Source organism: Lindgomyces ingoldianus, assembly GCF_010093535.1.
Source record: "Lindgomyces ingoldianus strain ATCC 200398 unplaced genomic scaffold BDR25scaffold_2, whole genome shotgun sequence".
Lineage (NCBI taxonomy): Eukaryota > Fungi > Ascomycota > Dothideomycetes > Pleosporales > Lindgomycetaceae > Lindgomyces > Lindgomyces ingoldianus.
The window spans coordinates 841,340-862,397 of NW_022985163.1; the positions used below are offsets into that span (position 1 = coordinate 841,340).

At 47.9% G+C, this 21,058-nt stretch overlaps 8 protein-coding genes across 8 annotated transcripts; 3 read left to right on the forward strand and 5 right to left on the reverse strand.

The window, feature by feature from the left end:
- Nucleotides 1-1,169: 1,169 nt before the first annotated feature.
- BDR25DRAFT_348896 (uncharacterized protein) lies at nt 1,170-2,159 on the forward strand (the record flags this gene model as incomplete). The annotated part of the gene is made up of 6 exons (XM_033694485.1): nt 1,170-1,205; nt 1,271-1,351; nt 1,417-1,533; nt 1,595-1,669; nt 1,727-1,791; nt 1,856-2,159. 6 exons carry the CDS (start codon nt 1,170-1,172, stop codon nt 2,157-2,159), a joined length of 678 nt encoding a protein of 225 aa, XP_033553829.1.
- Nucleotides 2,160-3,014: 855 nt separating this feature from the next.
- On the forward strand, nt 3,015-5,087 carry BDR25DRAFT_309313 (ankyrin; the record flags this gene model as incomplete). The annotated part of the gene is made up of 4 exons (XM_033691070.1): nt 3,015-3,517; nt 3,575-4,097; nt 4,150-4,235; nt 4,286-5,087. 4 exons carry the CDS (start codon nt 3,015-3,017, stop codon nt 5,085-5,087), a joined length of 1,914 nt encoding a protein of 637 aa, XP_033553830.1.
- A 1,153-nt stretch (nt 5,088-6,240) lies between these two features.
- Nucleotides 6,241-6,537, reverse strand: BDR25DRAFT_198501 (uncharacterized protein; the record flags this gene model as incomplete). Its single annotated transcript, XM_033684365.1, has 2 exons — nt 6,241-6,302; nt 6,381-6,537. Coding segments are annotated over 2 exons (219 nt in total), but the record flags the coding sequence as incomplete, so codon positions are not given.
- Nucleotides 6,538-8,766: 2,229 nt separating this feature from the next.
- BDR25DRAFT_42826 (uncharacterized protein) lies at nt 8,767-10,227 on the reverse strand. The gene has a single exon (XM_033698560.1). The coding sequence runs from the start codon at nt 9,857-9,859 to the stop codon at nt 8,954-8,956; it is 906 nt and encodes a 301-aa protein (XP_033553832.1). The 5' UTR covers nt 9,860-10,227; the 3' UTR covers nt 8,767-8,953.
- An 835-nt stretch (nt 10,228-11,062) lies between these two features.
- On the reverse strand, nt 11,063-12,774 carry BDR25DRAFT_300091 (uncharacterized protein). Its single transcript, XM_033689295.1, has one exon. It carries the CDS (start codon nt 12,356-12,358, stop codon nt 11,291-11,293), a length of 1,068 nt encoding a protein of 355 aa, XP_033553833.1. The 5' UTR covers nt 12,359-12,774; the 3' UTR covers nt 11,063-11,290.
- Nucleotides 12,775-13,240: 466 nt separating this feature from the next.
- Nucleotides 13,241-14,025, forward strand: BDR25DRAFT_348900 (uncharacterized protein; the record flags this gene model as incomplete). Its single annotated transcript, XM_033694486.1, has 5 exons — nt 13,241-13,394; nt 13,435-13,527; nt 13,570-13,839; nt 13,878-13,910; nt 13,982-14,025. 5 exons carry the CDS (start codon nt 13,241-13,243, stop codon nt 14,023-14,025), a joined length of 594 nt encoding a protein of 197 aa, XP_033553834.1.
- Nucleotides 14,026-14,355: 330 nt separating this feature from the next.
- BDR25DRAFT_276635 (uncharacterized protein) lies at nt 14,356-17,149 on the reverse strand. The gene is made up of 2 exons (XM_033687561.1): nt 17,080-17,149; nt 14,356-16,871 (listed from the first exon to the last, which is right to left on the reverse strand). The coding sequence occupies exons 1-2, from the start codon at nt 17,107-17,109 to the stop codon at nt 14,799-14,801; spliced, it is 2,103 nt and encodes a 700-aa protein (XP_033553835.1). The 5' UTR covers nt 17,110-17,149; the 3' UTR covers nt 14,356-14,798.
- A 524-nt stretch (nt 17,150-17,673) lies between these two features.
- Nucleotides 17,674-18,575, reverse strand: BDR25DRAFT_309318 (uncharacterized protein; the record flags this gene model as incomplete). The annotated part of the gene is made up of 3 exons (XM_033691071.1): nt 17,674-17,697; nt 17,942-18,207; nt 18,350-18,575. The coding sequence occupies 3 exons, from the start codon at nt 18,573-18,575 to the stop codon at nt 17,674-17,676; spliced, it is 516 nt and encodes a 171-aa protein (XP_033553836.1).
- Between the last annotated feature and the right edge of the window lie 2,483 nt (nt 18,576-21,058).

Genomic DNA, 21,058 nt, shown 5'->3' on the forward strand with positions numbered 1-21,058 from the left:
ATTTACTTTAAAATTAAGTTATTATAATCTTTAAGTACAGCTAGACTACTAATTAGCTTAGTCTAGACTAGTTAAAGCACTTTAACATATATATAAAGAAGTGTACTGTTAGTAGTTACTATCTACTAGTTATTAATAGCTATAAGAGCTATAACTTACTTTATTTTTAGTAATACTATAAAAATAATAAGATTATTACTAATTATATACTTTTTTACTTATTATACTTTTTATAGCTACTTAATATAGGTTATTTTACTTTTTTAAAAAAAGTGTATAAGTACTAAGCTAAAAACCTTATACATAACTAAATTACTTATATTATAAAAATAAAGTTTTTACTATGCTTTAAAGTAGCTTATAATGCTATAATTACTTTTAGTAATATTTTAAAAAAGTTTTAAAGCGCTAAATTAGTTCTTTTTAACCTATAATAAGTTATAATAGGCTTTAATGTAAAGTTACGCACTCTATTACTACTACTACTTATATATAATAAGCCTTAGTAGTTGTAAACTCTAAGTAATACTTTAGAACTTAAGTTATAATTAATACTTATAAAAATAAAAATTTAAAAGCATATAAATAGTTTACTAACTTTTATAGTTAAAGTGTTTAAAAAAGTTTTAAAAAAGGTAGTAATAATTACGCATAAGCTAGTGTTAGTGTAATAAGAAATTACATAAAAAAAAGTAAATTAAAGTAAAAAAAACTTTAATAATTTAAAAAAGCTTATACTTAACAGCTTTAAAGAAGTTTAAAGCGCGTAGTAATAAAAAGAAGGTAAAGAAGCAGGTGTAAGCTAAAGTAAGTAAGCTATTCTAAAGGCGCTACAGACAGTGCAATTAGACTAGGCATAACACGCAAACATGTAAGTAAGAAGTAGAAGTAGTATCTAAATAATATTCTAGGCTGTACTGTACTATATAGTGCTAGAGCGGGTTGTTATAGGCTATAATAGAGTTTGTTAGGGTGGGGTCTTAGCAAAAGTAAGCGACTCAGGTGTGTGAGCAACTCGCCCATGAAGTACGTTAGTGTAAAAAAAGTAGTTTAGTAGAGTCTTAGCAAAAGTAAGTAACTTAGGTGTGTAAGCAACTTGCTTGTAAAGTACGTTAAAGTTTTATAGTAAAGTAAAAGAGTAAGAGAGGCGATTAGTGGACGTATATTAGATGCTGGCCTGTGCGCTAAGCGAGACGCCTGATTATGTCATCCAAGCTTCTGAAAAGGAAGGCTAATACCTGCTTGTTACAATCCTATCCACATCTTTTAGCCTGAGGCGCGCAAGGCTCTCTTTCATAGCAATATCGTGTTCTTTCCATATCCCACAACCACAACACTTCTACAACTCTATGTCGCTCACAAATAGGTCTATAGGACCCTCAAAGACTTGCTTTGGTGCTAAGTAATCATTATCAGCCCTATGGCTTGCGAAGCGCGCATGTTCATGCAAACTTGCCACCCCGGTTGGTACTTCTCATCAATGACCTTCCAAATGAGGCTAGAATGGTTCGATCTCCGAAACGGATGATCGCCGTAAATTACTTCTGTCATATATACAGTTAAGCTAGTCAGCAGTCAGCCTGAGGCTGTGCAGACCCTCTGCTTCAAATCTTACTCAGCATCAGATCATCTGACCTCAAAAGTCACTCAAGCCTTGTGTAATTATCTGGTCAGTTGTTGTTTTGTAAAAGAATGATAAGATCTTCAAACATGGTACAGTCGCGAGCAGAATCAGTTTCCGGCTTTGCACTTTGATTTGTTCTCACAGCACGGACCTCCTAGCGGGGCGGGGTCTCTTATTTCGTGTTAGTGTTCTTTATTTAACTTACAAACGTTTTTAATCGCGTCATGTGAGACTGGTCCTGGTGCTGCGGCATTGCTCGTGGGTGCTGCGCAAGCCGAATCAGCCTCCACGGAGCTGCCCTCTCTCACCACCGAAGTTTGAACTCTGCCTCCCGAACGCCGCTGTCGCTTCCCATCCTACGATGACGAACCCTTTTCGCTATCAAGACCCGTTCGGACCGATCTTATTGGCTAGGTCTACGGATCTGAGCCACAACTCGACGATAATAAGAGCCCCCCCGGCCACCGAGTCTCCACCATACGTCGTCTCCCAGCAGACGCAGCACCGGGAGGCTCTAGTTCCTTCAGTTGGCTGAATGGGACGAGCATAATAGCTATGATGAAGATGAGCCACCCTCTCTCCATTGCTCGCTATCGAGAAGGCTCCCCTTCAGGCGTACTGCGGTGCTCTGGCATTCGCACCGACGACGAGTATGATAAAGGGAGAAGTTCAAGAACTGCATTGCTAGATATATGCGAGGGTTACTAAAGGTTGAGAAGAATTAGGATGCATCTCTACAGACCCTCGAGGCCCAGGCCGTTCAGACGAGGTCAGAGCTCCTTCTCCCCGTATGGGAAAGCTAGCGTCGCCATCGGGCGACAGCAGGGCCAAGCTATAGAAGGAAGAGGTGTCGTATCAGAATTCCCATTCACAGCTCATCCTCGCATAGCGTCGCTGTAGGCTGTGGAGGAACCGGTACTATTGAACAACCTGGACATCGCGAATGTCCACAATTGCAACACTCCGGCATCCAAATCGTGCTATTTGATCCAATCCCACATCCACACTGAGTCCAATTAGTAATGGACTCTACTCCTCAGCAATCTGATCTTACACAATACCATCCGTAGGGGTTGGGATCCATAGGTTGGGAAATATCCAGTTCCGGATTCGAGTGAGGTTCAGTAGTTAGAGATGTATATAATGCCTTTTCTGTTGCTTTAATGTTAACGGCTATGGTTTTCAAGTAGTCAGGAAGTAGTGTTTGACAATTTTGCGGCAAGGATGGTATTGATTGTGTCTTAGGACCCCTAGCTCACCCTGCGCATACGTCTGGGGGTGTGACGTGGCAAGGCATTTTACTCACCGACTCCGCCTATCGTTCAACGCGATTGGCGCCTGAGATGGCAAGGCTGAACCTCTCAACTCAGCCTTGTGTGTCTCTTCAAAAATGCCTAAAAGATCGACGAATATTCCAAGATCAACAGCATTTGTGGGTACTCATTCAGATATGTCAGTAGCTGGCGAGCTCCTTGCTGGATGTGCTGCGGCTGCTTCAATATCTCAACTTTCTGTCTATATCCTTAAGACTAGCCTTGCTCTGGGGGCATTCATTGAGAGCACACGACAGGCTTCTTCGGAGTTAAGGCACATACGAACGGAGGTCATCTTAGTCCAACATACTTTGCACATCCTGAAGGACCAACTTTCCGGCATTGACAATGATAAACTTCTGCTGGAAAGCTACCACGTTCTTTTACATCATGCTCTGGAGGAGATCTACAGGACAGTTGACGAATTGCATCTAGCTTGTTCGGGACGTAGCTCGAGTTCGCTTCGAAGGAGGGAGCAGGTCAAATTTGTGTTGAAAGATAGAAATGCTATCAAGAGCATTATGCGGCGATTAGCAAGCTCGAAGGACACGCTGAATACTATTATCAGCGTCATTATCCTGTGAGATCCTAATTACTTTCTGATTGCGTGGGGCATAATGCGCTTATCTGACTGCAGGCAAATATCCTCGAGGGCTGCGGCTGGAGTTTGGAATATTGAGCCAAAATTGGAATTGACAAGAGCGATGATTGAACAAATTGCTCGTCCACAACCGTTCACTACCAACATTGCACCGCGACCAATACCTCATCACCATGCAAATCGCATCTCTACACACAGTCAAAACGCAGCTTTTAAGGGTCCACCAAAGAGCTACGTTTTGCAAAAGGACACGGTTTGGGGACGTCTCGGGTTGATTTATTCGTCATCGCTGCGCGTCGGAGCCGAAGGAGACCAACGGCGTTCCTATCTTGTCGGATTTCGACTACCCAAGTGGTTATCTCAATGGTTTTCCTGGCAAGACATATCCTATCAACTTCGATTCTCAGGCATCATTTGCTATCAGAAACGTGTTCCTCTAGATTTCCCATTCCTGGTGGCATGCAAAGCTGGAGATCTAACACTGATTACCCAATATATCATCAACGATCATGAACTCGTGAATTGCAGGAGTTCTTGCTCGGGTAAGACTCCACTCTTGGTAAGTAGCAATGCTTTAGACTCGGCGCTACAAGGCTTACTTTTGCATATAGCTCGCTATCGAATCGGGGAATCTTGATGCAGTGCGATCCTTGCTTGAAGCTGGAGCTCGAACAGATGTTGGAGATGACGACCAAATGTACTGCATTTCCACTGTTTCTACAAGCTGTTCTTCTAACTAGTCTCTAGTTTGCCAGTCTTTGCCGCCTTAGGATTCAAAGGTCGGAGGAAATCAGCTGGTCGACAGAGCCCATTTATTCAGTTCCCACCCAAAACAGATGCATGGCTCGACACCCTTCGTTTGCTCACTGAAAACGGAGCGTCGGTGCACGATATAGTTGGTAATCGAGCGATCACCATGCTCAACCTTAACCGCGACACGTATCACGAGGAAACCACTCTCCGCTTCTTCTATATCCTTCGACAAGAATGCTACGTTGATTTCGATCTTGTAAGCGACCAGGGTCCTTCAGCACTCTTAATGGCAATTAGGAGCGGCACGACAGCATGCACGGCTATAGATTTTCTCGCCAAGAATGGTGTCAATCTGCAACAGATCTATCACGACGGAAGAACAGCACTGCATATCGCCGCAGAGATGACATCTAACTCGGACTCACTGAAGCATCTATATAATGTTTATGGTTTGCATGAAGTCAATAGACAGGATCAATGGGGATGGACGCCACTTCATTACGCTGTTGGGTCTGAGGGCCTGTCTCCAAACGCTAAGAGCTCCAATGTTCTATTTCTCCTTAATAAAGGAGCAGATCCACATATCCTAGGACGGAGAGTCTTTCTTCAGAGATCACATGCTAGTTCTCTTCTCACAACGGCCGTTACGCCAATGCAGTATGCAAATCTATTGGGAAATGATATACGACGACGAGTGCTGGATCATTTAGCATCAAATTGGGTATCCGAAATGAGCGCTGAAGAAGTGGAGGAAGATATCTTCTTCGATGCTGAGGAGGAGGGCCTCCTGCTTTAGCATAATGGCATTAGCAAACCTGCGTGCTAATATTCGCAGGCCTACTTACTTCCTAAAACAAAGTTGATAGGCTGCTCCTGTAAGAGTCCGTTGTTAGAAAACTCGGCCCCTTTCCCTATACAGTTACCTAGGTAACATGTAGCCACAAACATGTCCGAAGTGTGACTGCCATGGCCGTCTACGATAAGCAACTGCACCTCGATGGACAGTCATGCTTCGTTTTCTTCTGCCATCTCTCGGGATCCTCCCATGCCGTATGGGTGAATTGTGGTCTAAATCATCCCTGACCAGCCAATAATCAAGGGCGAGTGGTGGTTCTTGGTGCCCTGGCGGGACCCAGCTTCCTCGGCTCTCAATTGCTTTAAGCTTCCGATATTGAGGCGGGACGCTGCACAATACAGCTTTTCCCTGGCACTTGGGAAACGAACAAGAACCAGTAACTCTTAGCACTTGCGACACCTCGTTTGCGCTGAAGATTGCAGTGCAGTGGCAGTGTTCGAGGTTGCGAGCGGGCCGACGTCAGCGAGCACCCCTGGCGATTCCACCTTCACGCTAGACTGTGGCAGGTGGATGCGGCAACGCGCAGTATTACGTAGCTGAGAAGTCTAGTAAATTACAGGTGCCCCTCGTAATACACCAATACGAAAAGGGGATTCCCTTGTTGTAATGAGCGTGCGCCTAGAACCAATCACAAAGTGAATAATAGGAAACTGATTTTGCTTATGGCTGTACTTAATTATCTTTTTTTACCAGAAGTTACGATATCAATTTAATACATGGGGTTAAGCACATCTAGTCTTAATTGAACGATAAATTACAAGATCACTCCATCTGGTGCTAATTCTCACTTGGTAAGCGTCCTGCATGATGACCGTGCGTTTAGAACAAACGGCGTGCAAGAACCGGAAACCGATTTCGATTACCACTGTAAGTGGAATTGACTATATGATGCTTTTCTAATACATCCGTGCCACTGGAACGCGCTGTTTCTCTAAGACTAGTCCTTCACTTCTACGCATCTTCTTTGCTGTCGGCTCTGCTGGTCCTGCCTGAAATGCTTCTGCTTCTGCTTCTGCTTCTGGCTCTGGCTCTGGCTCATCAGCTTTACGCTTACGCCCACGTTTCTCCTTGCCTTTAGCCGCATCTGCTCATTACGCTTAGCGCGAGCTTTCACCAGGTCCTCATAGCTCATGACCCTTGCCGTCCCTAGCACTACTGCTTTCGTCGTCTGACGAACCTTCGACTCATTGTTGATTTTCATCAAGAATCAAATATGGTTATGCTGAAGGAGACCCTGTGCAAATGACATCTGGGCAGCCTTACCAAGCTTCTGGATAAGCCTGTGTAGACGCCACCTACCCGTCTCGTCACAAGCGTGAGTATTTTGCTGGACTATCATATTCTGTAGCGACTTGAAGCCCTCCGCTGATACCGGCGTCTTGGGAGACTGTATCGCCAAGTCTTGTGGTTGGTCTGACCTTACTGGTTGACGAGGCCTAGGCATCACATTGCTGACCTCTGTGACTAGCTCAGGCGGCTTTGGCATAGATCTCAACACTTGATCTGGGTTGAACAGAAACAACCCACATGCCGCGAAACCAGCCTTGATATTCCTAGGTGTGAAGGCTTTGATTCTCGCAGGGCTATACAGAGCGGTGAAATGCTCCTTACCTATCTTGTTTACGCCCCCTCGCTCTAACTGTTCAACTTAGTCACAATAGGCCGCTTTAAGAGGGGCGAATGTAGATACATCGCATGGCTGCAGCTTATAGGAAGTATGAGAAGGGAGACAACATAATATGATCTTGTTTAACAGGCAGAACTCAAGGATTTTGAGGGTTTTGTGCGTCCTGAACCCATCGCAAATTAGCACTTGAGGTTTAAGTACTCCAGATGTATAGGTAGCTTTTGCCTTAGTCTTAGGGTCAAAAATACGTAGCAGCCACTAAAGGCTAAGGTAAGAGTCGGTGTATCCAGAGTCTAATAACGCGTATTGCCATCCAGGAGTTTTAAAGGTACTCCAGTTGCTCCAATGAGTCAAAGCTGGCTAAATAACCATAGGGTTTAAATACCTAACGTACCATCGGCACTAATGCACTCAATCGCAGTTACAGCCTCACGCTTTACGCGAGCACCTCTATAGTTTCGCAGATCGCTCCTACTTACAAGGACCTTTGTAGAGCCTAACATAGATAGCATAACTCCAGTCTCGTCCATGTTGTAAACGTTCTCCGCTAAAACAGCTAGATCGTCTAATACTTTTTAAATAACTTCAAACCAGTGTACGACTTTACTGTATATATTCTTCTCATAGCGGTTCCAATCTAGAGCCTTGACTCTCCTCGCTTGAACCTCTGGGTGCCGATCTTGGAATGCCTTCAACCAATTTTTGCCTAGAGGCTTTAGTGGTCTTTCCGACTCATTTCAATAACAGGCGAGACAGAAGGCTGGTGAGGGTAGAAATTTTACTTGTATCAGTTGTCCAAGGTCTGATGACTGTAAGAAATACTAGACAAGGGCATCCTCTTCCCAGTCTGCAAGATACTGCTGACTCTTAGCCTTGTCTTTAATAGAGCGTCAGCCGCGTGCGCGATGATGGAGGGTCAATGCAGGGACCTTGCAATGGCCTGACAGGGCTCGATACGAATACACGCCAGAAGAAACGCCTGCGGCTAAAGCCCGACTGGCCTCATCCATACTTGCTGTAACGCTGATGATCGTGTTGGAGAGCAGGAGCTGAGAGTAAGGCGGGGCACAGCAAAGCGAGGCACAGCAAGGCGGGGGCCCAAACCGACCCCGAAAGAAACAAAGAGACTGGCACAAAGCGGTTCTTCTAAAAAAAGAACAATGCGCCACAGAATGGCTGAAGGGTTTCTTACTGTTCAATACTGATGTTATATAAGCAAACTTACTTTGCGCTAATGCAGATAAGAAACCCGCTAAAATATCCAAGGATTTCAAGGCTTTGATCAGCGGACAACGGAACCCTTGGAATCTATCGTCTCACAGTCAAATTAAACTTCAAAGCGCGGAAAAAAATATTTCTTGTCTGGGCTTTCCTTAAATACCTCCGAAATCTAGCGAGACCTGGCATATAGTGAGATAACAGGGGAGAGATGCTGAGGCGGCAATTTAAGGCGTTGACGAATAGGTGTATGGAACGACAACCACTTGGTGGAACCTTACCAAAATCTAGAAACACAGACTTAGATACCTATAGGGTATCTTTGTAACATTCAAAGTGCCATATATTTGTTGGGGGAAATTTTGAGAGAGTTTTTCTCACAGAGTGTCTCGGCACACAGTGCGTCTCGTGACACAGGGACAGACCTTATAAGTGCGTAGAGTGATTCTAAGCTCTAATTAACATTCGCCTTTAGTAATTATCACCTCTGTCCACTCCCACAGAGTCCTCCCATCTCCATATCCCTCCATGAAGAGCACTGGCTAGAAGTAATCGTCTATCGTTAGTTGTTTGATAGACTGCAGTCTGAGAGTGTGAAAGGCTAGGAGCGAAAAGGCATTGGCAAACTGTGCCAAGGTAGCCTACTCGATCACAATCTTACTAGACTAGACACACCGAAGGACTTCACTTGCCTTCAACAGACCAGTAGCAATGAAATCACAAATATCATCAAGTATTATTGTCATTCATATTCATATCTCATCACTAAACGTACTACCTCATAGCCTTCCTTCACACCGCCCAATTCCAACCTCATTTAAAACATGCTTGAAATAAGAAATTACATTATGCGAACCAGTCTGATCCGTCTTTCCTCAAAACCGTTCAGCAACAGCTCTTTTTTCTCCGACCCAACAATATCCCTAACCCTAACTTCTTCACATCTACATCCAGCCCTCTTCTACTCATGCTCATGCTCATGCTCATGCTCATGCCCATGCCCGTCCCCCTTCCAAACGCACCATCCTTTCACACACTTCCTCCCCTGCTCACACCTCCCATGCCACCCGCACTTCCTTCCCTTAGGCGTTGGTGTCGGGGTACTCGGACTACTAGGCGGGGGGGTAGGAGTCGCGATGCATTGTCCCAACCACGGCAATCCCGCCGTCGAACTCATCGTCGGGGTACACGTACTTTTCGGCAAACACGGGGTATCATTTCCGACAGTGCACGGCGTTACTGGAATAGGGGTGGCAATGCATTGGCCGAGCCATGGTTGTCCGGGAGTGGAAATCATGGTTGGAGTGCAGGTGGAGGAGGGGGTGCAAGGCGCGTCGTTGCCGACTGTGCAGGGGGTTACGCCGGGTGGAGGGGTGGAGACGGGAGGAGGAGTTGGGAGGGCAATGCATTGGCCCAGCCAGGGCGATCCGGGGGTTGAGATCATGGTTGGAGTGCAGCTGGAGGAGGGTGTACAGGGTGCGTCGTTGCCAACTGTACATGGTGTTACGCCTGGCGGTGGCGTCGGCAGGGCAATGCATTGGCCCAGCCAGGGTGAGCCGGGTGTGGAAACCATGGTTGGAGTGCAGGATGAGGAGGGAATGCATGGAGCGTCGTTTCCGACAGTGCATGGGATCACAGGCGGTGGGGTGAAGATGTCGATACAGAGCCCGCCGCAGGGGCTACCAGACGTGCACATCTGAGTGGGAGTACAAGTCCAGGATGTTGGGCAGGGCCTGTTGTCGCCCATCAGGCACGGCACGGTGTACTTGGGTGGTGGGGGAGGGGATGTTGTCGGCGGAGATGGTGCCGGCGAGTACGTGTAGGCAAGGGTGAGGAGAGGGAGCGTAAAGAGCACGAGAGATGCCATTTCGACCTTTCCTTCCAGTGTGCTAAGTTATATTTCCTCGTGGTAGTGATTATCGAAAGAAAGATAGGATGGAGCGAGAGACGAGAATATGGGTGTAGTAGTTGAACCTGTACCTAATAGCGAGCGTATGTCTGAAGCTTGAGTTATCGATTGATTGATTGAGGCTAAAAAAAAGTCCGTAGAGAGAGCAGGGGACCAGACTTTATACCTCACTTCCAACGAAGTATCAATAGCAACACAATTGCACTGCGAAGTCGCCATACACCACGGCCCGACCAGGTCACCCTTGAGTCGACATCCGAGAAACGGTCGTCCACATTTCAAGCATCCTCTAAGACAGTCATGAGGGCAAGCAAAGGAAAAATCAATAGTGCTGAACGATAGCGCTATCCTATTCGTCGTGGTAACGAGATAGTGCAGGAGAAGTCGAAGGTCGACTAAGGCCGACCAATGAAGAGAAACTGTGGTTCGAGAAATACGGCTGAGTTCGCGAATGCGAAAACCGAAGATCAAGGAAAGTTTCCATGGCACACCTAAAAATATCCCCACGAGATGTTCAGGTACGGGAAATACGAGGCTCGAAAAGCCTGCCGTATTGGAGGTACCGCAGTCTTGGGTTCTCGCAGCATTGTGGGAATTCGTAGATCGCATTCTTGTTTATCTACTTTTGCTGGCGAGAGGGTCCCCGTGGTCGAGAAGGTTGGATTTGATGCTTCGGCAGTGGTGTGACATCGTGTCAAGAGGTTCCTTTTACAGAGCTGAAGTGAATAGGATGAAGTGCCCTTGGGGCGTTGAGTTGAGATTGTCGTACGTTACACAGCACTTCGATATTTCCTTTCGTGTAAGTGGAATTTGAGGAGCTTCGTCCATGAATGTTAAAATGTGGAGAGCACATAGCAGATGCAGGAAAGCATTGCGGCGTCCTTTGTGGAGGAACATGTGATATCTTGCGTTGGTGGTTTGACGAGTGAAGTGGCAGCAGGTCTGGACGTGGGTCTAAAATTGGCCATCGGGTGAAGCTTTTCTCGTATTCGACAGGTGAAGCCGTGGCGTAAGTGGCGTTTGGCGGTTGACAACGACACACAACACGGCTTTTGCCGTTCGTTGTGGATGGGTGAACTGGTTGAAGAAGGGAATGCAAGCAAGAACAAGAAGAAACTTGCTCTGCAGAGGGGAAGAAGAAATATTGGCATAACAATATACTTTAGTTTCGACCGTATTTCATTCTGCATCATAGGGTGACGCAATATCCTGGAAGTCTACAATAACAGGAAAATGAAACCTACATGCCACAAATGGCTGCGATGCGATCCAACTCCTCGCCTGTATATTTACACCGAGGTGCAAAAGAGTCACAATTGTGCAGGCTTGAAGGCGACACCGTTAACGTGAATCCGCTATTAAAGCTCATCTGCTATCCACGAGAGGTGCTCATTTGACAGTCTCATCGAGCCGATTCAGCATCGCCTGGACCTCCTTGACCAACTCTTTCCGCCTCATCCTCGCATCCGGATCTCCCTCTGTCTCAACGCCGTCAAACTTCATCAAGATTTGCGTCAGGATCGTCTCTGATAATTTCTTGTATTCGAAGCTCCGCTTTGAAGCATCTTCGGGTGGGTTGTTCATGAATTGTATGCAGAGAGGGACAATTTCAGTGTGGAACTTGGAGGCGATGGCGTCGAGCTTTCCGATTGGCGACTGTGGAGTAGCGACGCGTGGTGTGTTGAATGGAGGGGCGGAGGTAGGTCGTGGGCCTCCAAGATGTGAGGGAATAGGGAGGAACTCTGCGCCAGCACCGGCGGTGGAGTATCCTGGCGTAGAGGAGCCGGTAGTGGTACCATCAGTCCCCTTCTTACCCTTCTTAGACTTTTTACCTCCTCGCTTTCGAGGCTTCTTCCTCAGAGCTGTGCCCGAGCCCGAGTCAGTGCCACCCTCGGTGTCGTTGTCCTCATCTTCATTGTCACTCCAGGCTCGCTGTGTGGCGCTAGGTATACCGGTTTCCTCGGATCCGGGCGCCATAGTGCCGGTTTGGGCTTCGCCAACCACGCAAAGAATCTCACTGCCGCTGCCATCACCCCTCAGACCCTCTTCTCGAGCTGTGCGCTCGTCATGCTTCAGATTCCTGCCCTTGAAGAACATACGTATCCGTCGTGGGTCGTTGACGCCGATCTTCTTGGCTGCTGCCTGCCGCACCGTGCTGATCTTCAAGTCTCCATCCTGTATGCTCTGCGCCGGGAAGTGGGTTGGGAAATGTAGCCTGCCATTCTTAAAGACCAGCACGTCAGTATCCCGGTCTGGGTTCTTGTCATCCCAGTCCACGATCTCCGGAGCGGCAGCCCGCGAAGAAGACCTATTTCGGCCCTTGCTGTTGTGTGCGGCGAGGTCTTCGGAGGTGATATATGAGAAGTCGGAGTCAGAGACCTCGTTGGATGAGTTGCTGGGTCTGCCAAATGGAGAGAAGCGGCCCGTCCACCCACTGCCGCGACCAAACCACGACATGGTTAAGAATACTGCTACGAGGACGATGGTAGTGGTGGTGAGGTAGACGGGGTCGTTGAAGCGGGGGTTGGTGATAAAGTCAGTGAGGTCAGAGACGCCGCTCTCCTGCAGTGCCTGGTGGAATCGAGCGTAGATCTGGGAGAGGGTGTCTTGTGTTGTATCGGAGGTGGAGGGTAGAGGGGATGTGGTGCTCAGGAAGGGGTGGTTTTTGAAGAAGTCAAAGGACTTTTTGAAGTCGTCAATCAAGTTGTTGAACGACGCCACGGTGAATGTGTTTGATAAGTGTGTCGCCTTGCCAGGTCTGTAGGAATTCCAGCGATACCACGTAAGCAGGAAAGAAGGTGCTAGTACCAGGTAGTAGGCAGTTTAGGCGCCGCGCATGGATGAAAGACAGCGTGGTGGGTGGTGAATTGAATTGCCCGCCTCAGTGGTGCAGCAAGCTGACGTCTTGGGCCGACAGGGGTCCAAGCTTCGGGATCGGCCGGCCGCTCTTAATAAGCAGCCAGGCATTCACCGCACCAACACCCATCACCCGCTCGGTTTGTTCAACATCAACAAAGAAGTCTTCTTTGCTTGCTATTAGCATTCACACTCTTCCACTCTTGAATTTAAGGTCTAAACCTTCAGCAGAGGCATTTTTCCGTACTTAAAATCCTCCACTTCGCAAATCCTACCATGTGTGATACTCGCAGGGCTATCTGACAACGCATACGTTGATCGGCGAAAGATCAACATCAAAGTAGACCCTAATTACGGTAAATAAATCGTCAAAGTCTTTGCAACTCTGCGCGAGACTGGTATCCCAAATGTGTCCAAATAAATCTAAATAGCAAGTGCTAGCGCCACTAACACATCCAGTTAGTTTGCAATTTCAGGCGCGAAATGCCCCTCACAGAACTACTAACGGCCGTATACAAACCCAATAGCTACAACATCAGTTTTTCTCGAGAGCATTCAAGGCTGTTCACAATTGATACCTCTTCTTCCTTTTCAAATTCCAATTTTCCGTTACCTCTTCCTAGCTCGTACAGGTCAAGTTCTCTATCTCCCTCTATCTGCATCACAAATGCCACCAGTCACAGAATTCGCCCGCTGCTCCCTCGCCCCTGGCATCTTCCTCACCGGCCCCACAAGCTCAGCCTTCACAGCCCCCGCTCCACGCCTTCGAAGTCTGTGTGTCCACTAGTCTGGGTCCCAACGCGCACACTGAGGCGTCGAGCTCGAGAACCCATCGATACTGTGGGGCTTCGTCGACGGGGATAGTGTCGAAGACTACATCGCGTATACGAAGACCGAGACCAATGCAAAGATTGAGCAGGCATTAGGACCATACTGCTCCGGGTTTCTTCAAGCGCCACATCTCGCTACCCTTGGCCCTAATTCCCCGTTCTCTCATGTCACAGAAATCTTCACTGCATACTTTCCCCCAAACCTTGCTACCTCTCCCCTCAAATCTGCCAGGCAATATGCTCGTTTACCCAGTCGGATGGCCGAGCGTAGAGACCAACATCGATTCCAGCAAAGCCGACGCATTTAAAGAAAAGTTGGAGCCGTGATTGGGGCTTACTTATGGAGGCGTCTAGATTGAGGAAGAATGAATGAATGAATGAATGAATGATGGAGTGCGAGTATTCCACAAGCCTTTGATCAAGGAAGTTGGGGTTTAGCCCTCTGGGAACAATTGAGATAACTGGTCATGGTGCTATAGTTTGGTTACTAGATTTAAGGTCGGTACGGCCGTTGCGATCCTGTGGACTGTCGACATGGTTCTGGAATTAATCTGAGAGATGAATGTTGATGACGCCTTCTTCAACTCATCAATGTATCAAAACCTGCTCACTAAAGCCACTACAATACGGATGCAAACCGCCTCACTACAGTATTCCTTAGCTCCGGCTGCACCCTGACATCACGCGACCCATGACGTACTACTCACGCTTAAGCCAAAGCATAAGCCCAGTTACAGACAATGTGCCAATGTGATTCATTTGTCTGTTGACAATGTACAAACTGTAGAGGAAAGGTAATTATATATGTGCTCATAATCAGGTCGTTATAGCCATGCCCCACCGATCCATGCCGCACAATTTGTCGGATACACGTTGGAATAAACATACTCCTCCCAACACCATTTTCGCCTCAGTCGCCACCAATATTACCATTCACCAGACTCCGTGATCAAAACTGAGAAGGGAAAATCAGCCTTGAAGCTGGAATGAAATTGGACAGAAAAGACATTATGGGAGACAATCATAAACATGGACACTCTGACTTCCGCATTCGTAACCTAGACGCCCTGGCATTATGTCAACACAATCGTGACTGAACAGATCACACCTAGCGTATCGTCGACGAAAATGACAAGGTTCATTGAAGTCATGGAAGTGGAAATATCAATCTTGATCTGAAGAAACAAAGCCTGGGACATTTATGAGATATTTCAAGGCCTGGTCTTCTTAGGCGTAGCCAAAAAGGCCAACCTAGACTTGCTGATAGCACTCCCACCCCTTGGGGTACGGTGAAGTAACCTGCTCGTCGTTGCCGGGGTCTTTGGGGGCTCACCCACCGCAGTCCTAGCCTTCTTTGGTGAACGTTGCTCCTCATCAGCAGGCTCATTATTCTCCTTGCCAGACGATTCCTCAAACGTCTTGAGTTTGCGCTTCTTGTCGCTAACAAGGGACGAAACATCACTGTTCCTAACCATGCGAATCGTTCCAGTAGAAACAGGGCCAAAGGTCATGGGCTTGTCGGACTTGAACAGGAATGAACCCGGAACGTTGCTCTTGGGGCCGCCAAACGTGAGGCGACGATTTGGAGACCCGACAAAAGACTCCTCTCTAGTGGGCAGGGTAGGGTACTCGATGCCATCACTTGGATGAAGAGAAGGATAGACAACAGCGTCAGGTGGAAGTTCTGAAACTGCTCGGAACTTAATTGGTGAAGGAGATTTGCCTAACTCATCCTGAGCCGCCGTATCTAGAGTGCTGGTGGTAAAATTGACGTGTTTCTTGACTGGCGCAGTGGCAGGAACGTTTGGGAGCGTCTTGTATAAGTTTGGAACTGGTGGAGGGGACATGTGTGTTCCCGCAGCAATTTTCTCTGGATCCTCTGAAAACTTGCGGCTCGGCGTGCCGGTACGAAGGATAGACTTGACACGGTGGAAGGAATTGCTCGTCTTGCGAATGCCCTCCCTCATGCCGTCCATCATCGTCTCACCAATATTAGTGGGTGAGAACATGGCTCGGGTGGAAGGAGAACGCAAGAGAGAAGGGATCATCGAAGTAGACTTGAGGGTCTTGACACTCTGTGATCGTGCGATAGAGGCCTTTGTTGGAGTCATGAGTCTAAAAGCAGCACGAGGCAACCCCGTTTGGGAGTGAAGTGGACGTCCTAAGGCTGCGGGTCGACCAGGCCCTGCGTTGCTATCTCGTGAAATTGGACGAGTAGACGCAGCATCGTCATTCTCAGAACGCTTAACTCGCTTTGCTGATGGGTTTCCGTCCTGTATTGGGGGGCGTCCATCGCGAGACGGCGGAACGAGCCTCACAGTGGAATGGTTACGTGGAAGATTGTTTGGGCGCGCCAGATCCATCTTTGATTGGGTTCGCTTGAGTGGGGTAGGAACAATCTTTTTCGTTGGCTCAGCCGTATCCATCTTCGATTGAGTTCGCTTTAACGACGTTGTAGAGGCTTTTAAGGAGGGCTCGGGTTTATCGAGCTCGGCCTTCGACGGAGAGCGCTTCAGCGACTTGCTAACAAGCTTGAATCGATTAGAGTCCGCACGGAAGGCGGAGGGATGGTTTGCAATAGAATCCATCTTCTTGAATTGGGCCATGTGAACGTCACTGAATCTGGTTGCTTTGCCTTTTGGAACAGCCATCTTGCGCTGTGGTGAAATATCTGCGAGAGCGGAGAACTCATCCGCTCCAAAGAGTGCACGGCCACCAGCCACTGTATCCTCTTCTTGGGCTTCTTTCAGTATCCTACTCGACTTGGGAGTTAACCCGGTAATAGGAGACCTGAACCTAAACCTGAATTCTGGAGACGCAACGCTAGTCGACGGCTTAACCGTTGAGGTAGGAACGGGAGACTTTGAAGGCGTTGCCTGACTGATGCCGAGACCTTCTGACGCCTTTGGGGGTGCTGTATGTGCTCCCAGTGCTTGGAAGCCAAGCCAACGAGCCTCATCCAGTATCTTCGCCGTGCTTTGGTGATGATGTGCGGGGTGCATCTCATCTCCACTGGGTTTAATAGGTGTGCGGTTCTTCGGAGTACGAGTGGTGAAGGGACTCAGGAAGGACCTTGACGATTTGCTCTTAAGCGGGGTTGCTCTACTCAACGGTTGCGGGAGTTGCGAACCTAGTTGAGGTTTGTCGACGACGGGCTTTTGTGGAGTTTGTGAAATTGTTTCATCGTTTTCGAAAACGGAAGGAAGTCGCTCAGGCCTAGGTGAAGTTGCTGATTGCGCCGTTGTCCAGCTGGAGTCGGGGCTGGCAGACGGTGTCGGCGAGCGCTGGCACTCTGTTAGCATGTCTCGTACTCCACGGTCTCCAAATAGCGTTGAAGGAGACCATAATATCTCCCGGAATTGTTGCCGTAGATGAGAATACTGTCAATTGAACGCTGTGCCGTGCCACTGACTCGACACCAGCATCTCCCATTGCAGATGCGAAGATGCAGTCGATGCAAATTAGAATTAACAATAAGAAATGGCAGCATACCTTTTGGAGCCGGGCGGATCGCCTCGCCATATTGAAATGCTTGTTGAACAAAGGAAAGGATGTCTTGTCGTGAGAGTGGATGGGGGTCGGGGTGTTGTGGATCATGGGGTGACCAAAGTCTGTAGTTCGCTTGTAAACAAAACGCTTGACGCAATCGGCAAGGACGTCAACAACACCGGGTCACGTGAATAGCTTATCGGCCAACCGCTCCCCTAGCCTGATTCCGGACACTGCACCTCGTTTCATCTCTAAAAATAATCTTGTGCTAGCAACCTCTGCGAGGTATTGAACAGGTCTTAGTTGATTTATTACACTCGATGCTAGGACAAAGCAGTCCATCAAGTGAGGCCCCAAAGTTATCCTTTCCCTCCATGTCGGCTTTGGGACTAAGCAATGTCTTAGTCAATATTCTATTCACTCAATAATTACATTGCCCTTTTTTTTTTTTTCATCATGAGGGCGTCCAATATACTTTAGTTCTATCATTCGCAAGGCGCACCGTAGGTTTTCAGTTATTTTCTTTCATGGCCTCATCGCACAGCAGGAGGCTTCAAGAGGATTCACCCAACTCTTAGGAAGGAACTATTTTCGGCTTCAATCTATGTATATAGTGTCCCGCTAGAACGTCATAGCATATCTGATACAGACAGTGTCCACAAAGTCAGAATAAATACTCTGCAGGGGTTAGAGGAAATAAGTTTCAAGGTCCTCGTCGGAATCACGAGGACAACAATATCATATAGCCCCATGCACTTGCTTAATCGTATTCCCCTTTGCCTAAAGCGAGGTTATTTGAAGCTTCCTTGCATCAACCTTGGCAATTTCCCCTCCCAAATTCCAAGGTTCCGCCCTTGGGACTCACCTGGGCACGTTCCAAGAACCTCGGCAAGCCCAAGCCTTCCACTCCCAAAGTCCCAAGCCATCCGTTAGAGGCACACATCACCTCACCGTCGGCAGTGGAGATGCCTTTTGGCGAACACAAAGCAGGAGTCCACGTGGTCTTAAGGCTCAGCGCATGTATTGAGATTGTTTGGTACTGTAGCGATGAGGCATCGGGGCTCTTGGTACCCGTATCATACGATTTCCCCGGAAAATCCTTGGAGAGACGATTGAAAGGGAATGCTTTCGCTGCGAATGAGTCTTTGGGGCAGGGACTCCTAAATTAGGTCATATTGCGATGTGCTAGCGGAGCTCAGTGGTCTATTCCGACGAATATCATCCATGGAAGCGTTGAGACGACGTGCGATAATATCTAAGTATCTATGCGTACAGTTTGGAGAACCAACGGCTACCGACATGGTTCGACAGAGGTAAGTCCTACTGAGAAAGGTTGGTAACGACGCCTTGTTTCCCCTTGGAGCCGAAGACAGGATATTCAGATTGATATCGTCAAATCGAAGAATCGGAGGCATGCCATCTTGAAAAGCTGGTAAATGACGTTTGTCTTGTGAGACAACCCTGTCGCCCTCTTTCAGCCCCGCTGCTTTCTCTGCCATACGACATAGCCCCGACGGGTCACTATCGTCTTGTCTTTCCCCATATATACACAGCTTCCTGTACGCCTCGCCAGCCGCCACTCATGTCCCAGGTCGCCAATCATCATCCTCAACTAAGGCATCTCACTTCTGTTGAACACAATTGCCAAACCCCTCAATTCTGATCGGCATCTTGGCCCGTCTCAGGGTCTTGGTATTATCTTGGCCAGACCTGGTGTGCTGAGACTAGCAATCGCTTGGCCAGATTACCAGAAGTCTGAATTTGCGGAAGCCCAATTGTCCGGTGCCGAGAAAGGTCCGGGCAGGGAAAGGTTCTTGGCCTGCCGCAAGCAGATGGATGACGAGACTCTGTTTAGGGAAGATGAACACGGTGAGTGGATGAGTACTATAAACATTAGTAACGAAAGTATGAGTGACTGAAAGACATGGGCTTCTAGAACGACGAAGAGTTGGGGTAGCCACTACGGTCGAGTCGGAGGTATCAAGCGTTAGGCCTGATCCAAATGCTGAGGGGAGAGACAGTCAGAGAACTGTCAGGTCAGCGAACGTTTCGGTGGATATTTTTGAGAGAATCGCGACAATGAGGATGATGCTGACGTTTTGTTACTGCTGATGCCTTAAGTCTCTTTAAAGATGTTATGGATGAAACGACCATACATCTTAAACTTGAAGGGGCGCTAGATTACCCTAAGTAAGTGCGGACATGATCTGGCGTAGTTAGTGGGAAATTGGTGGGAAATTGTTATCGCGACCTCTGTTCCCTAATAGCCCTCGATCGCGTAGTGAGTCTCTCTAAGCCGACTGCTTTCAAACCAACCTTTCTCGGAGCGTTTGAGACTACAAATATGAAGGCATCCGGTTGAGTTGTGGGTGATACTGCTGGTCTGTATATGGTATGATTTGTTCCCAGTCCCCTCTCGTGAACATGAACTCGCCACGGTGGATAAGTGCCCATGTGCTAGCATTATTAATTATACCAAGGCGTTTCATTGTCTACCCTGACCGTCAAGATGTCCCTAGTGTCTGGTTGGGCTGGTATTACATGCTGATCGACATGTACGATCTCCTATAGCTAGGCTTGCTGGCGCCGATCTTCTTCTAATCCAGACTGCAGATGCTTAGCCTGGCAACACCTCACCCTGTGAAGGTAGCTCCAAGTGTTGCAACCGTTTATAAGTGTCCCAAAATATAAAAGCTAATTTTGAAGGGTATAAGTATTTAAAAGGGGTTTTCAATTGTAGGGATTGACAAATAATTGCAAATGCGGCCATCACTGCACACAAATTATGTAGTCTGGCTCTCGGGGAAGTGTACAAGGAAGAGTATCGTTCAGCGCGTCTCTTGGAATGTTTGGCGTGGAGGTAACGGTCTCGAGGCATTGAAACTACAACGGTAGCAGGGCGGGTCGGAAGGTGATATTGGGACTTGCAGGCCCGCTGGTTAATTGTTTAGCTTGTCTGATCAGGTAGCAGAGGGTGAACAGGGAGATTCTCCTGCGAAATGGGCTACCTCTTTGGTGTCACTATTTGTGATAGACCGCGCACGACCCATTTGATATGGGGCTGTAGGGTTGGTCTGCGGGATCTAGGATGGAACATCATGTTGCCAATGACAGCAGCTCGGGCCTCGACTCTCTCGAATCGACGTCGAGCTTTGGGTGGTGAGAGATAGATGGTCAGGTGTGATGGGGTGATCGAAACGTGAGGATCGAGCTTGGGAACCCAGCATTCAGGCGAGTCAAAGCACAGGGGCACTACCCGACTCGCTCCTGCCCTCCATTGTCAGCTTTTACAACACCAGGATGCTGACAAACGTGCGGAAGACATCCCATTGCATCTCTCTAGCTCGATTCGCAAGCCACGGAGATTTCCGGACCTCTCTGTTCTCCCCAGAGCATGGGTCTACTGAATCCAGACCCTTTGCACCTGCTTTAATGGCCTCATGATTCCATGTGAGCACACGAGCTCTTGAAAGTGAGCATGGAAAGCTGTTGTTAATATCAAAAGTAAATCCTCGTCCACCTTGGATGATGGAAGACTGGATGCTTCTAGATATGTCACAGCGGAGGAGAACGCTGACATCGTGGATGAACCATCAGAGCTAGGGTAGCCTTGCGTTTCCCCGACGAGCATCTCCACGGCGCAAAACCCTCACTGCAATGCCAGTCTTGGATAGAACTTTAAGCAGGTGTCTGCAGTTCCGTGTGCACGATTAGGCATCAGTGACCATGAATACAATAGTGTCACAACGTCCTGTTATGACGAACGAGAGTTGCGAATACAGTTTAAAAATGTAGTGGGAGAGAAGATGAGGAGTGCACTTCGCTTCAATTGGACATGGGCACTGATGCGGTGCTCCATCCGATCTTCGTTGGTCGCAGTCTTCACTCCCGAACCACTTTGTTTCTCGTTTGTCAAGTAAACCACCAGATATTCTTCATCTCATAAAATACCTCTTATGTTGCCATCGACCGAGACCTTAGT